The 14302-nt window shown below is 41.8% G+C and overlaps 1 protein-coding gene across 7 annotated transcripts in view; it reads left to right on the forward strand.

Moving 5' to 3' along the window:
• The window catches only part of kif13a (kinesin family member 13A), a 39099-nt gene that overhangs the window by 20027 nt on the left and 4770 nt on the right, over window positions 1-14302 (forward strand). For 3 of the 7 annotated variants that reach the window (XM_088306700.1, XM_088306701.1, XM_088306704.1), the window contains exons 7-36: window positions 422-509; window positions 1269-1403; window positions 1486-1598; window positions 1770-1881; window positions 1972-2184; window positions 2262-2372; window positions 2455-2589; window positions 4307-4437; window positions 4631-4717; window positions 4785-4960; window positions 6297-6516; window positions 7843-8005; window positions 8089-8232; window positions 8341-8490; window positions 8596-8760; window positions 9155-9328; window positions 9517-9668; window positions 9752-9884; window positions 9998-10144; window positions 11173-11272; window positions 11421-11547; window positions 11638-11693; window positions 12038-12162; window positions 12313-12489; window positions 12561-12653; window positions 12741-12893; window positions 13308-13385; window positions 13493-13552; window positions 13754-13835; window positions 13999-14150. In XM_088306700.1, coding sequence (XP_088162826.1) covers window positions 422-509; window positions 1269-1403; window positions 1486-1598; window positions 1770-1881; window positions 1972-2184; window positions 2262-2372; window positions 2455-2589; window positions 4307-4437; window positions 4631-4717; window positions 4785-4960; window positions 6297-6516; window positions 7843-8005; window positions 8089-8232; window positions 8341-8490; window positions 8596-8760; window positions 9155-9328; window positions 9517-9668; window positions 9752-9884; window positions 9998-10144; window positions 11173-11272; window positions 11421-11547; window positions 11638-11693; window positions 12038-12162; window positions 12313-12489; window positions 12561-12653; window positions 12741-12893; window positions 13308-13385; window positions 13493-13552; window positions 13754-13835; window positions 13999-14150 — 3952 coding nt within the window. Of the gene's footprint in view, window positions 1-421; window positions 510-1268; window positions 1404-1485; window positions 1599-1769; window positions 1882-1971; window positions 2185-2261; window positions 2373-2454; window positions 2590-4306; window positions 4438-4630; window positions 4718-4784; window positions 4961-6296; window positions 6517-7842; window positions 8006-8088; window positions 8233-8340; window positions 8491-8595; window positions 8761-9154; window positions 9329-9516; window positions 9669-9751; window positions 9885-9997; window positions 10145-10468; window positions 10502-11172; window positions 11273-11420; window positions 11548-11637; window positions 11694-12037; window positions 12163-12312; window positions 12490-12560; window positions 12654-12740; window positions 12894-13307; window positions 13386-13492; window positions 13553-13753; window positions 13836-13998; window positions 14151-14302 lie in introns of all 7 variants that reach the window. The other 4 variants (XM_088306705.1, XM_088306706.1, XM_088306702.1 and 1 more) reach the window with 3 other exon arrangements.

The raw sequence follows: 14302 nt of genomic DNA on the forward strand, positions 1-14302 counted from the left end.
TTCACTCATGGAGGCAATACTTCATCACCAAGTTCCCAAATTCCACTTTTATCAATTAGTGTGCTGGTTTGTGTATGTGGCGTATGGCGTGGTCATGGCGCCAAGCACAGCAAACACACACCCCAACTCCTCCTCACGCCACAAAATTCAGTAAGGCTCACTCACAGGCACTTTCGGAAATAGGCTGAGTACAAAAGATTTATTTGGTTGTGTAATTTCGCACTTGATGGGTGGGCAGACAAGCCATCCAAACATTTCGAGTCATCTTCCTGTCCTTCTCTCTCATGACAAGCTTGAGGTGAAATTGGTAAAAGCCATTAAACAGAACTTCAGAGAATGAGGAAATGAAATGTGCTCGGTGCCATGAGAGGCCTTCACACTCCTTTCACTCACTAGACCTTTTCTTGACCCTCTTTTTAAGGAGCCGACAGTCTCTGAAGGTTCGTGAACACAAAGTACTGGGTCCATATGTGGATGGCTTGTCTCAGCTGGCCGTGACCAACTTTGAGGTATGAGGTTTTTCACCTTTGTCTTTTCACACTGACGAAACGCTACCACTGAATCCAATTCACAAATGTAAAGAAATCATCAGCGTTCCAGCGAAATAGCACAAAGCTGAACAAATGTGTTTTTAATCTTCATGAGCTCCTAATGACACATTATGTGAATGTGGAATGCACTCGCGTGGTTTAGGGTGGATTGTATGCCAGGCATTGGCGGGACTTCCCTTAATTTAGTTGAAAAATCTCCACCCTCTTTCTGTGCGCTACGTTTTCCTGATATGAATGCGCTGGATTTCCCAAAGCTGGATCTCGCTGCCTGTCGTGACCGAGCTAAACTGCATGTGAACATTGGCTGCCTTTTTATTGTTCTCAAAAAGATCAGCTTGCACATTTTTCCTAAATCCTCCGAAATCTGCTCCAAGTGTTACAACTGTTAAACTTCTGAAATGTATCAATGTCGCCAGTATTGCTACGATAACCAGCAACGTGGGCGCACAATTTATAACATAGAGCAACTCAATCCTATCCATTTAAAATATTAAACTACTCTGGTGTGAACGGCAAAGGCATTTGTCCTCCGGGGTTGGTGTCACATGTGGTGAAAAATGAAACTTGTTAAGACTAACTCAATAATCTGATAGATGCTTTATTTATCCTCTGAGGGAAATTGATGAAATCAGATAAATTAAATGTTATGAAAATAAGCTATGTTTACTGATAAAGGAAATAAATATGACACTATTTGTCTATGTCGTTTGACTTTAGGATATTGAGGTGCTCATGTCGGAGGGGAACAAATCTCGCACGGTGGCAGCCACCAACATGAACGAGGAGAGCAGCCGATCTCATGCCGTCTTCAGTATTATTGTCACACAAACATTATACGATCTGCAATCTGGGGTGGGTCTTTTTGACTCAGTCTTGATAACACCAAGTGTTCCGCCAATGTATTGACCTTACGATTGACTGGATTCGTGACCAGAATTCCGGGGAGAAGGTGAGCAAGATGAGTCTAGTTGACCTGGCGGGAAGCGAACGGGTGTCCAAGACGGGAGCTGCTGGCGAGCGACTAAAAGAAGGAAGCAACATCAACAAGTGAGTATATTCCGAGATTAAAAGCCGACTTTAGCATCGGACACAACATTAGGTACAACTGGACAGATCAAATTCAAGAGCTATATGAAAGATTCTGACTCAACAAGACAGAAAGAACCACGTTTGAGTCAATATTAATTACTTTGAATGGAACTTTGCGTGTTGTTGTAGGTCCCTGACCACGTTAGGTTGTGTGATTTCCGCACTGGCTGATCAGTCCGCAGGAAAGGGGAAGGCCAAATTTGTGCCTTACAGAGACTCAGTCCTCACCTGGCTGCTCAAGGTTTGTACCCCACGTTAAGATGACTTTTGATGTTGGATGTTGTCTGGCACCACATATTCACTTGGACATTTTGACAAACTTCCTCCTCAGGACAACCTTGGTGGAAACAGCAAGACGGCTATGATAGCCACAGTGAGTCCTGCGGCAGACAACTACGAAGAAACTCTTTCCACCCTGCGCTACGCCGATCGAGCCAAGAGGATCGTTAACCACGCGGTCGTGAACGAAGACCCCAACGCTCGCATCATCCGAGAGCTTCGAGAGGAAGTGGAGAAGCTTAAGGTTCAGCTGTCTCAGGCTGAGGTGAGATTTTGTGCCCGTCAGAAGCTTGCGTGGCCGTTTTTTCCGTGGCTACGACATGATCCGGAACTGCTCTACAGTCCTTGAAGGCTCCTGAGCTGAAGGAGAAGCTGCATGAATCAGAGAAGCTCATCATGGAGATGACCGTCACGTGGGAGGAGAAGCTAAGGAAGACTGAGGAGATTGCCACGGTGTGTATGATTATATCTGACATTTATTTATTAAAAAAAAAAAAAAACACTGTGCTCAAGGGACAAGATTTTGTGTTTACAGGAGCGCCAAAAACAGTTGGAGAGCATGGGCATCTCTCTGGAAACATCCGGGATTAAAGTGGGTGAAGACAAGTGTTTCCTGGTCAATCTGAATGCGGATCCTGCCTTAAATGAGCTGCTCGTTTACTATCTAAAGGTATTCATTTTACTGATGGAGGTTCAGTGGGAAGTTTAGGTGTTAGTGGGGCCAGGCGATATTTTTAAAACAAAGTCTCGTATTTTTTTTTTCACCTAAATTAATTGATTAATAAATAAATGTATTTCTTTTTTTTTTCATTTGTTTTTAAAGAAAACAAGTCGAAATGACAGAATGCGCAATGCAACCTTTGCTTGTATTTCATCAAACACTTAACATCAGTAAAAATGTTAATTTCAGAATTAAAGTGCAAAATGTCTGCTTTAAATAAAATATGTTTTTTTTTAAATTAATTAATAACTTTTACAACTTTAAAAGATAAACAGTCAGGGTATGGGTTAAACACTTTTATGACTTAACATTACACCAACTTATTAGTGTTACCAGCAAGAAAATAAATAGATTTAAAATCGTCATGACGTAATTTAAAGTCATCGTGACGACTTCAACAATCATTATGGCTTTAAATCTCATCATGACAACACCCAATCTCACACATTGGCCACAGTGTTGGAATAAAGTTGAACAACAATATTGCTATTCAACACTCTACTTGATTTTTTTTAAATGTTTTTAAGTCATCCGCAACAAAACATTTGAATTAATTAAAAAAAAATAAATAAATGATAGCTTGTTCAGTATCAGATCTAGGTGCCCGCAGATCAATTTGTGTCAGCTGATTTGGGGCTCATTTTTGAATACCCATTACGTCCAGCTCCCTGTCGTGTGTGCCCTCTTGCCAAAAAACACATGGTCACATGTTTGCTTCGCTAACTTCGCATGACCTGTGTGATTTACTTTCCACTGATCGCATGCATGATGTCCAAGCTGGAAAAGTTTTGTGAAATTTAGAGGGGACTATGTGTTAAATGCAGGAAAGTGAAGGCTAGTTTTGATCATCCATTATATCATTGAATGTCAGAAGTACCTTAATGTTTTTTGTCGCTCTGATTTCTAGTTGAAGTTTCCTTCCTTCCTTCCTTCCTTCATTTTATAAGACCTGAGTAACTGGACTGGCATGTGCTTTTTTTTTTTTTTTTTTTAGGTGAAAAGATTTAAACGGAGGTATAAGTGGTTAGCTTGTGTGCTTAAAATTTCTAATGTTTGAGGTTTTGAAACTCGATTCAGGCCTTCCTGTGTTGCGTTTTCTTGTTATCCCCTTGATTGCTTGAGTTTTTGTTTTTTTTTTGGAGCAAAGTAATTTTTTCCAATAGCAGCTGCCAATGTCAGAAACACCTCAAACGCCAGCAAGTCTTATTTTCAATGTGATTCCAGTATTGTAAACAATTGCGATATTTCAGTAATCCTGCGTGGCTCAGAAAGACAGAAGCAACTTCCAAGACAGACCTGTAGGCGTGTGAGGAAGCGACCTGCGCAGCGTACAGAACAACGGGCCTTTGTCTGAGTTCTGCAGGCCGGGCCTTTCATTTCAATGTGGAATGACCACGTTAATGTGAAATGGGGCTGGTTTGTGCAGAGTTGGACATCCTTTGAAAAAGGAGATGTTTGTCTAACAACGCCCACTCACGCAGTAAGAGCGCTGCCTTTTTTAAAATTTTTTTTTAGGTTGGCTTAATTTTGCCCCAGTTTATTTCTTGCAGGCGCAGTCTTGTTTTCTCATTTTGTCCCAACAAATTAGGCCAAACATGGGGGATGTGAACATAATTCCTTTCAGGTCTGCTGTTATCGCCTTAATATGTCTTCCACCTGTGTGTAGGAGCGAACGCATGTCGGTGCTGATACTTCTCAGGACATCCAGCTGTTTGGGATCGGGATCCAGCCGCTGCACTGTGTACTGGAACTGTGCCCGGATGGTGATGTCACTTTGATGCCCGTAGAGAACGCCCGGTGAGCTGCAATAAAACTGCTACTACTTTGTCTGTTGAAGCTTCGCATGAGCTCATTATCGAGGAATCTGAGTTCTTTGCTTTGATATCACAAGCATGTTTCCCCTCCGACGGCAAATGAATTGTTCAACCTCCGTCAGTTTGTCCCCTAAAAAGGATGCAGATCATAATCTTACTTGACATTTTCCCTGCAGGACCTGTGTGAACGGAACAATGATCGATTCTTTGGTTCATCTCTGGCACGGAGACCGTATCTTATGGGGCAACAACCACTTTTTTAGGTATGCCACATTTGGACTTTAAACCTAATATGATAAGTTAGAAAGCTAAAAATAAAATCTGCCACAGGATCAATTTGCCAAAACGAAAACGGCGGGACCGTTTGAAGGAGCTGGAGAGAGCCTCTCCTAGGGACAGCTTTGTGGAGGCGGATGTGGAGACCGCCAGTGAGGCATCTTCTGAGCAGGACTACAGCTATGAGTTTGCCCAAATGGAGGTCATCATGAAGACTCTGGGAAACAATGGTAATTAGGGAAATTCTTGTTTCCGCCATATTCCTGTAGCCAGCACAAAGAGACCAAAAAATATTCCATATCTGAGACTCTTCATTTGTTCCAGTTCCTCCCACCTTATCATACCATTTGTTTTTTTTTGTATGCCAGAACTGTAAAGTATTTTTCTTCAGCCAATCACCAACTTTGGGTAATCTATGTTATTTTGACAGTGTTTTGGAGCCACACAATTAAAAGTTGGCTGGTGTGTCGAAGCCTTTTTAAAAAGCCTTTAAAAAAAACAACAACAACAAAATTCAACAAAATTGCTTAGAATTGTTGTTGCTTTCTTTGCAACTTGGGAAAGAGCCACTGGGAATACCCATAACATTGTTATGCCAATAATATTTCATTTGTTGTAGTTGGCTATAGTTGTACTCGTTGCGAGGCGGAATTTGTGGGGCGTATTTTTGCAAGCCCATTATAAGAAGGGACATTCAATTTCACTCCAATACTGTCAAGCTAACTGTTTTAATCGTGTAATTCATGTTGTGTCTTATGAGTACAGCCAGAATGTTAACTCTTTCACTGCCAGCCAAATTAAAAAAAAAATTTAAAATTGACGTCTATAGCCGTCATTGGCAGTGAATGAGTTAATTTGCATTTGTGTCCATATGTCATTTAGAGAACAGAGAAAGGTCAAGGAGATTTGGTAGGAACACAATTAAACAAATTCAGAAGACACCTCATAAGGATTATTGCGCAGAAATGTTGACTACACAGAACACATCCATGATTCTATCAAATCATCACTCTTAACTGAATATGAATGCTGGAGAAATGAGTAATGCGTGACCTTTTTTCTACAAAGTACCATCTAATCCCTAGCGTATATAAAAAGTCTAAAAAAGTCTACACTCCCTTGTTCAAATGCGAAATTTTTGTGATCTAAAAAAATGAGACAGATATCAACCATTTCTTTGGTTCTGACCTATAACGTGTGTGACTCAAGTGATGTTTTTTTTTTTTTTTTTTTTTTTATCTTTTCATGAACGGAAGTAAAGACTGGGATTTGGCTCTGTTCAGAATTAACAAATCACATTCAAACTCATGTTAAATGGGAATCAGCGAACATCTCGCGCCATTTAAAGTGCCCCTGATTGACCCCAAACGAGAATCAGATGTTTTCTTAGTCTTCTCTGGAATAATTTTGCTTTCTGGCAGAAGCCTGAATGTTTTGTGCAAACACCGACTGTTGTTTTAAACTGTTCATCAGTCTTCCTAAGTCCCCCATTATTGATGAACAAAAAAAGATTGATTGTAGTTCTTCAAATGAATTCCTGACAATATTCTACATGTGGTTTTCTAGATCCCATGCAAAATGTGGTCCAGGTTCTGGAGAAGCAGTACCTGGAAGAGAAGCGCACGGCTCTGGAGGAGCAAAGGATGATGTACGAGCGGGAGCTGGAATCTCTTCGGCAACAACTTTCTCCCGAGAAAACACAACAGCACCACCGCAGCAACAGTGACCGCCTCACGTTCCAGACGCACGCGCCGCATGGCAAGCTGCAACTGTGGACAGAAGAACGGTCGGTGGCTCACAAACAATAGTTTGGCCTGTTTGTCTATTATTAAATATTATCTGTACGCCATCACTTGTTATATGAATGACCATATATTGCATTTCTAAGTAGGACAGTGAGTTTCCGCTCTACTAGTTTTTCCCTTGCTGTTATCCCATAATACAAGGTTCCATCCCATCCTAGAGATCGGGATACTGCAAGACAGTGTTTAGGGTAGTGAGTAATGCAAAATTACGGCTGTCCTCAAGAAGTGAAGACAACCGCCTCTTAAAAGTTGCCACTGAAAAGGCTTCAGTGAAGTGGAGCTCTGGGTCACATTCAAGGTTCTGGTCAGGTCAAACCACAAACTGAAACGTTGCCACCGAGCAGCATTCTACTGCATGTGTCCTGGAGTTAATCTCAAAGACTCCTTGTCCACCCAGGGGAAATTCCAAATGTGCATAATCTCACCACTGACTTGTTTTGATTCTCTTTTGGGTTTTTTAATATATATTTATTTTTTTCGGGGGTGCAAACTGACCAATTATTGTCAACTATTGTGGATTAAATGTTTTATAGAGGCCTCGCTGCCAATCCGCACATTTGTTTTTAGACATGACCAGTTGTGTTAGCAGTAAATGGTTTCTAATAGAACAGTACCAAAAACAGTTATAATTGTAAAAAAAAAAGTATTTTATTGCGTCTGTGGGTGACGCCACTGCCGTTTTTCTCCATCTCTGTGAAAGCGGCACAGAAATAAGATGTTTTCAATTTGTATCACTGACTTTAATAAGATAAACAAGATAAGATTTGCCCCAAGTTTGCAAATACGACTTTGAGCAATGCACTGTTGCTTGTTGGAGGTCAAATATTTTTCCTCACCTTTCACAAAAATTTCTGGAGATTGGGGCAAAGAAAAGCCCATAAAAGTTTGGGTTAAAGGTCCAGATTCAGGATTTTTTTATTCCAAGTTTTCACTTTTTTTATTATTTATTTATTTATTTTTTTGCCTGTATGAACTTCATTGACGACCTTGAATGTTTGTATCCATTAAGCTTTACTACTGCATTTGGTCATCTCCTAAATTAGGTTTGTTCAGCTTTTTTTTTTTTTTTTGACCTGCATTTTATCGGGTGTCATTATAGTACTTAAATGTAATGACTAGGATTCTTTTCTGGTCCTTTATCATTATAATTGATTTTATAAGTGCTGATAAGAAGATAGGAAGTGCAGCTAAATAGTAAAAAATGATTTGGGGTTGTACCGTATTTGTGGTCGGACCACTATGATAGAGTCTCTTGGTTGTTTCTTCTTGAATAAATTGTTTTGTCTTGGTCTGTTTTTGTGTGTCAGGGATGAACTTTTCCGACAGAGCCTTTCTCGGCTCAGAGAACAGGTTCTGAAAGCCAACACCCTGGTGCGAGAGGCCAACTTTTTGGCAGAGGAGATGAGCAAACTGACCGACTACCAGGTCACGCTTCAGATTCCTGCCGCCAACCTTAGTGCGAACCGCAAGGTCAGTCAATTGAGCCGGCGCCAATCAATCATTCTAACTCTTTCACATGCTCGGGCCTATCTAAGGTGTTTGTTGTCATTCAGCGTGGAACCATAGTGAGTGAGCCAGCCATCCAGGTGCGCAGGAAGGGAAGGGGAACTCAGGTGTGGACCATTGAGAAGCTGGAGAACAAGCTGGTGGACATGAGAGATCACTATAGGGACTGGAGGGAAGGCTCAGAGGAACTTGTAAGAAACAGAAGATGTAAAAATTGAAGTTCATTTAATCATTCATCAAAAAAAAAAAATCTAATCGTTTTTGTTTTTTGTTTTTTTTTAATCTGTGTGTAATTGCAGTATAGCAAGGCAAATGGTAAACACTGTGATCCATTTTACGATGCACAAGAGAACCACAACCTAATAGGAGTGGCTAACATTTTTCTGGAGTGCCTTTTCCATGATGTCAAATTGCAATATGCTGTTCCCATCATCAGCCAACAGGGGGAGGTACAGTACACCAGCATTAATAGCGTAATAAACATGTAATAACATGCACTTATTTTATTGTTGCTTTTTTACACTGGAGATTTGTTTGTGTCTTTGTGTACACAGTTAGCAGGAAGGCTGCACGTAGAGCTGATGCGGGTCAGTGGTGCCGTGCCCGAGCGCCTATGCGGTGGAGACGACTCCTCCGAAAATTCCAGTGAGAGTAGCTGCTACGAAGTCTTGGACACCAATGGAGAAATTGTCCTCATGGCCAAGAGGCTCATTATCAGGGTAAAAGCCGCATCTTTTGAAAACCAGCCGCGTGACTTGTGTAGTGTTACCTTGACTTATGTGGAACCCAATTTACGACTTACGAGCCTTAGTTTAAAAAAAAAATAAAAATATGTACATACAACACTACAGTTCTTGTAAACATGCAGTAATAACACAACATCAACAACATCAAACCCATATTAGTTTATATTCGCTTTGCTTATTATGTTTTTATACAATACAGTGCTATTTAACTTAAAACTACAAATGTATTCTTCAGTCCTGGTTAAAAAAAAAATTTGCCAAATGATTGTCAGCATTCTGTTGGTAGGTACGACTGAATAAACTTGTGAACCAAGATACCATTATTTTCAAGTAAATAGGCTTCATGCATACAATTTTCACATTACAGGTTCGCATCAGGGAGGCGACGGGGCTGCCCCTCAACCTGTCCAACTTTGTCTTCTGTCAGTACACATTTTGGGAACATGGCGAACCCACAGTGGCTCCCCCAATGGTGAGCCCGGACAGACCTTCCCCTCGAAGCCCAGATGCTCAGTTCACTGTCCAGTTTGACCACTGCAAGGTGAGAACGACCTGCTTGCTACTTTTTAACTTCACAATGAAGCGTGTGGCTGTGCGCTCATTGATTTAGCAGGTGATGAATGTTTAAGCCTTGGCAGAGGTCTCTAGGTGTGCTCAAGTGAGACAAGCACTGTTTCTGAAATCAACTAAAGCTTCCGCCTTGTGTTTTTTTTTTTTTTTTTTTTGCAGGACTATGTTGTACATGTGACAGATGATTTTCTGGAGTTCATATCAGATGGAGCGTTGGCAATAGAAGTATGGGGTCATTGCTGTGCTGGGAATGGACGTTCACCATGGGAGTTAGACGCGCTGGAAGCCAAGACTCAGACACTCCGCGACAGGTATGTACAAGATAAGTTAACGCTGATGGATAAACACAGAAAGATTTGTACGCGTCTCTAAATTTGTCGCACGTTCCATGAAGGTGGAGCGAGGTGTCTCGCAGGATCGAGCTCTGGATCTCCATCCAGGAGCTCAATGAACAGGGAGAGTATGCCGCTGTGGAGCTACAGCCTGGAAAAGACATCAGCACGGGAGGAGTTTTCCAACTGCGGCAGGTCGGAGAAAAACAGAAAACATTGTGACTCATGTAATTATGTAAAAAAAAAAAAGAACACATTTCGTACGTAAGTGCCAGAAGCGCCACACTGAGGTTGATCTGTCCAAGCAGGGCCACTCTCGGAGGCTGCATGTCAGCGTCAAGCCGGTCCAAAAGTCAGGCACTCTGCCTGTGCTGGTGGAGGCGATGCTGTCTGTCTCTATCGGCTGTGTGACGCTGCGCTCCTCCAAATTGCAGAGACCCCTCGACACCTACCAGGTCTGTGAAACAATTTTTTAGGTATACTTTAATATGTTTATATCCTTCTCACTATAAGCAAATATACTTTCACAAAAATTTGACCCAAAAATGTGCGGATTATTTCGTCCTTAATGAGTGAGGGAATACAGTTAGTCCACAATACAATTTTTTTGTTTAAAATAAATATACAAGCAAGTAAAGTACACTTGCACAAATGTATTTTTGTATTGAAAGTTGCACGAGCTATAAATTGTTCTGAGCTGTCAGCTGCACCACTCCACACACACACGCACACACACGCACAAACACAAACATCTGACCGCGTGTGTTCTCTCCTGCCAGAGAGAGGTGCAAGACGATATGGATAGTTATCAGGTACCCTCATCCTGCTGTAACTTACCCCGCAGCATGAAGGATCACGTGTTTGCGACAAGGCACCTTGCTTGAGGGCCTACGGGGGAGGAGGACGAGGGCTGTGCCTCTCCCGACTAAAAAAAACAAACAAAAAACAACGTTGCTTTATTAAACAAAACACACACGATGCTGTAATAACATATCATAACGACCATTCTTTGGCAGTCAAACTCAGCTCCACCCGACGCTGATGTGGCCAGTCCATATGCACACTAATGCTGCCGTTTGCTTGCAACTACTGAAGAGCTGCAAAAACAATACATGCTGTCTTATCACTTGTGTTGCATGGCTGACACTACTTTGCATGAGGGATGTGCACTGATATAAGAGCTGTGATGTGGTTCGGGTCTGAGTTTGTAAGGGAGAAGTTGCCACAAGATGCGTGTGTGACTGTGTTAAAAGGGTTGTATAGTTGTTTTGTTTTTTTTTTTCATGGTTATCTGACTCATTTTTTGCTCGACAAAAATCTTTGGTGTCAGAGCTCTTTTCCATCAGTTTTTTTGGCCTGTATGCGATACAATATTAACAATGCCGACCTCCAACTGGTGCACCTTTGCCCTCTTATGATAACTCTTCGCTGCCTCCTTCACGAAGCCCGACCTGCAGTGATTGTGGTTGATATCTGCTTCTAGGAAGAAGATCTTAGCTGTGTAAGAGAGCGATGGTCTGAAGCCTTAATCAAACGACGGGAGTACCTTGATGAACAAATCAAGAAGATCATAAACAAGCACGGTGAGTCGAGAAAAACATACTACTTGGTAGGACAGTTCAGAATAGCTTGTGATAGTATTGAAAAGATAAACCTCATTCAGTCCTGTAATGTTACAGATTGAAAATGTTTTGTTATGATGACTTTCTCTATTTCTCTCCATCCATCCAGAGAAGTCAGAGGAAGACGTCGAGCGTGAAGCCCGTCTGGTGGAACAATGGGTCGGCCTGACCGAGGAGAGAAACGCTGTGCTCGTACCTGCACCTGGGAGTGGCATCCCTGGGGCTCCTGCTGACTGGTATAGAATGTGTCGTTCGTTCTACCATATTTGTCTCAGATTCATTTGATTTGTTGCTTTTGTAACTTTGCTTCAAACTTCTGCCTGTAGGACCCCGCCTGCCGGAATGGAAGCTCATATTCCCGTCCTCTTCCTTGATTTGAATGGTGAGTCAGTCACATTCTTGAAATTAACTTACAGTCAGGAGCCACAACTTCCGGCCTTGTAACATAACTTATGAAACAAACATAAGATAATAGAGCTAGAGATATTATAATACATTGCTCCTTGTTTCATTTAAATATTTGCTAAATGTGAATAGCTGGTGGATGGATGTGCATTCAGCCTTGCATGGATGAGTCTGGTTCATTGGGAAATATTCATGGTGAACTGAGCCCTAGTGACTTTGTAAAGAACATTTTTCATTCAGCATTTGTATTATCACCGATCAGCCTGTGCAGATATACTTAATGGGTGTATATTTTAGCAGCTTCATGTTTTTTTCCACCAGCTGATAATCTGACAGTAAATGAGCAGTTGACGGGCCCACATGCTGCAGGCGTTAACTCTATCCTTCCCAAGGAGCATGGAAGCCAGTTCTTTTATCTCCCCATTATCAAGCACAGCGAGGAGGAGGTGAGTAAGCACATTGCATTTACTGCCCTCTGGTGTTCAAAGATAGAACTGCATCGCTAACTTCACGAGGGTAGTGTGCATCATGTTTTTCAGACCTCATCTGCATTTTTTTAAGTTTTAAGACACATTTCATGTGGGTTTTCTTTTCAGGTGTCAGCAGTGTGCTCCTGGGACTCATCCATCCACGATTCCGTGCATCTCAATCGGGTCACATCTCCCCACGAGCGTATTTACCTGATTCTCAAAACCACAGTACAGCTTAGTCACCCTGCATCGATGGAGCTGGTACTCCGCAAGAGGGTCGCCGTCAACGTTTACAACAAGCAGGTTCGTGTGTGAGAAATGACATTATTATACACCATTCAATTGACTCATCTCATTCAACTTTTCTTATCCAGAGTTTCACGCAGAGTCTCAAAAGGAGAATGTCCCTTAAGAACATTCTCTACTCCTGTGGTGTGACCTATGAGATTGTTTCCAACATACCAAAGGTGCAACATGCTCTCCATATATTCTTATAATTACACTCCGAAGAACTCCTTTGAAACGATGCTTCTTTTCTCACTTTGCCATGTGAGGCCTCAGAGGAGCCAGAGGAGAGAGAGACGTTGGCCCTCATGGCTGCTCGTGCAGACAGCGAGGAGACTCAGGATGGAGAAACCTACATTGAGAAATACACTCGGGGAGTCCTGCAAGTGGAGAATATCCTCAGCTTGGAGAGGCTGCGACAGGTACCAGAGAAGACATGGATTGTCGTTGACGCCACTACCAGATAATTACCGGTGGTTGTTGAAATCTTGTATCATTCATTCTGATACATTTTTACAAATGGAATGTATTTCATGATACTGGCAAATGATCACAATATCGCAGTCCAATAATCTCATTAAATATAATGCGCTATATAAATAAAATTGTATTGTATTGTACTATTGTACATAAATATATTAAAGTACCACAATACAGTAAAATATATTTAATGAGAGCAGCATTTTTGGGGCGTTTATTTAAACCACTTGCCCAATTCTACGAGTAGAACATAGTTAGACACAATCTGGATGGCTGGTGGGGAACTACCTCTCTTGACCCAAAGTCTCCACCGTTGAAATATTCAGCTCCAAGTAAAAATATATTTTTTTCCACAGGCGGTGACAGTGAAGGAGGCACTCACTACTAAGGGAAGACATCTCAGACGAAGCCTCAGCACACCAAATGTAACGCATGTAATGAGCACATTACTCTCACTCTTTCACACATTCTGGCTCTCACGTGACATCACGCAAAAATAGTTTGGCATGTGCCATGGATAACACATTTTCCTGCTCTCCAGTCTTCCTGTAGTAAAACTGACCTGACTGGCTGTGAGGATGAAGACAGCAAAGTATGTGAGGTATGCTTTAACACCGTGTTGATCACACGTTTTACAGCTGTAGTCTGAGAATGTGCTTTGTTTAAAATGGCTACGCACCGCTCTCGGAAAAATATAAGGCACAAGTGGCAGAGTACAAAGCTGAACAGTCGTTCTTGATTTTTTTTTGGGTGGGGGTGAGCTAATTTTTGGAGCGAATATGATCTATATATTGGTTTCTAGGACCATTGTGATCATGTTGACTGCTGCAATCGTCAGAATGGCTCTCTCTGCAGCACACCAGTCAAAAACAAGGAAGGCCCAGGTAAACACAATGAGAGAATATGACAATAAATGTAATAGTTATTTGTTGCTTGCATGTTCTACACATTCCAAAAACTTGCATGCTAAGTTCTGCTGAGTTCAGTTCAGGATAAAGTTATCTGTTTTGTACGTTTGAAACTACATCACCTAATATCTCTGCACAGGGCCAGTTCCAGAGAGTCCTGCATTCTTCAACTCCAGTCCCTTCAAGCTTCTATCCCCTCAGCCGTCCAAATTCCTCAAGTCCCTGCTGCCTGTCAAGGAGGAGAACAAGGTGAAGAAAGTCCTGGAGGCCCGCCCATTGCTGGAACAAGAGGCAAGAACCACTGAGTTAATCGTGTGAGATCCGCATTCAATGTGTTCCTCACCCCGTGCATCAATGTTTGTGTCAGTCATCATATCATATCAACACGTAATTTCCCGAGTGTTTTGCATGCATTAATGATACTGTACTCCATCAGCATTTTT

The sequence above is a fragment of the Idiotropiscis lumnitzeri genome, chromosome 10 (genome assembly GCF_059441095.1).
Source record: "Idiotropiscis lumnitzeri isolate Australia: NSW breed Sydney's pygmy pipehorse chromosome 10, RoL_Ilum_1.0, whole genome shotgun sequence".
Classification (NCBI taxonomy): domain Eukaryota; kingdom Metazoa; phylum Chordata; class Actinopteri; order Syngnathiformes; family Syngnathidae; genus Idiotropiscis; species Idiotropiscis lumnitzeri.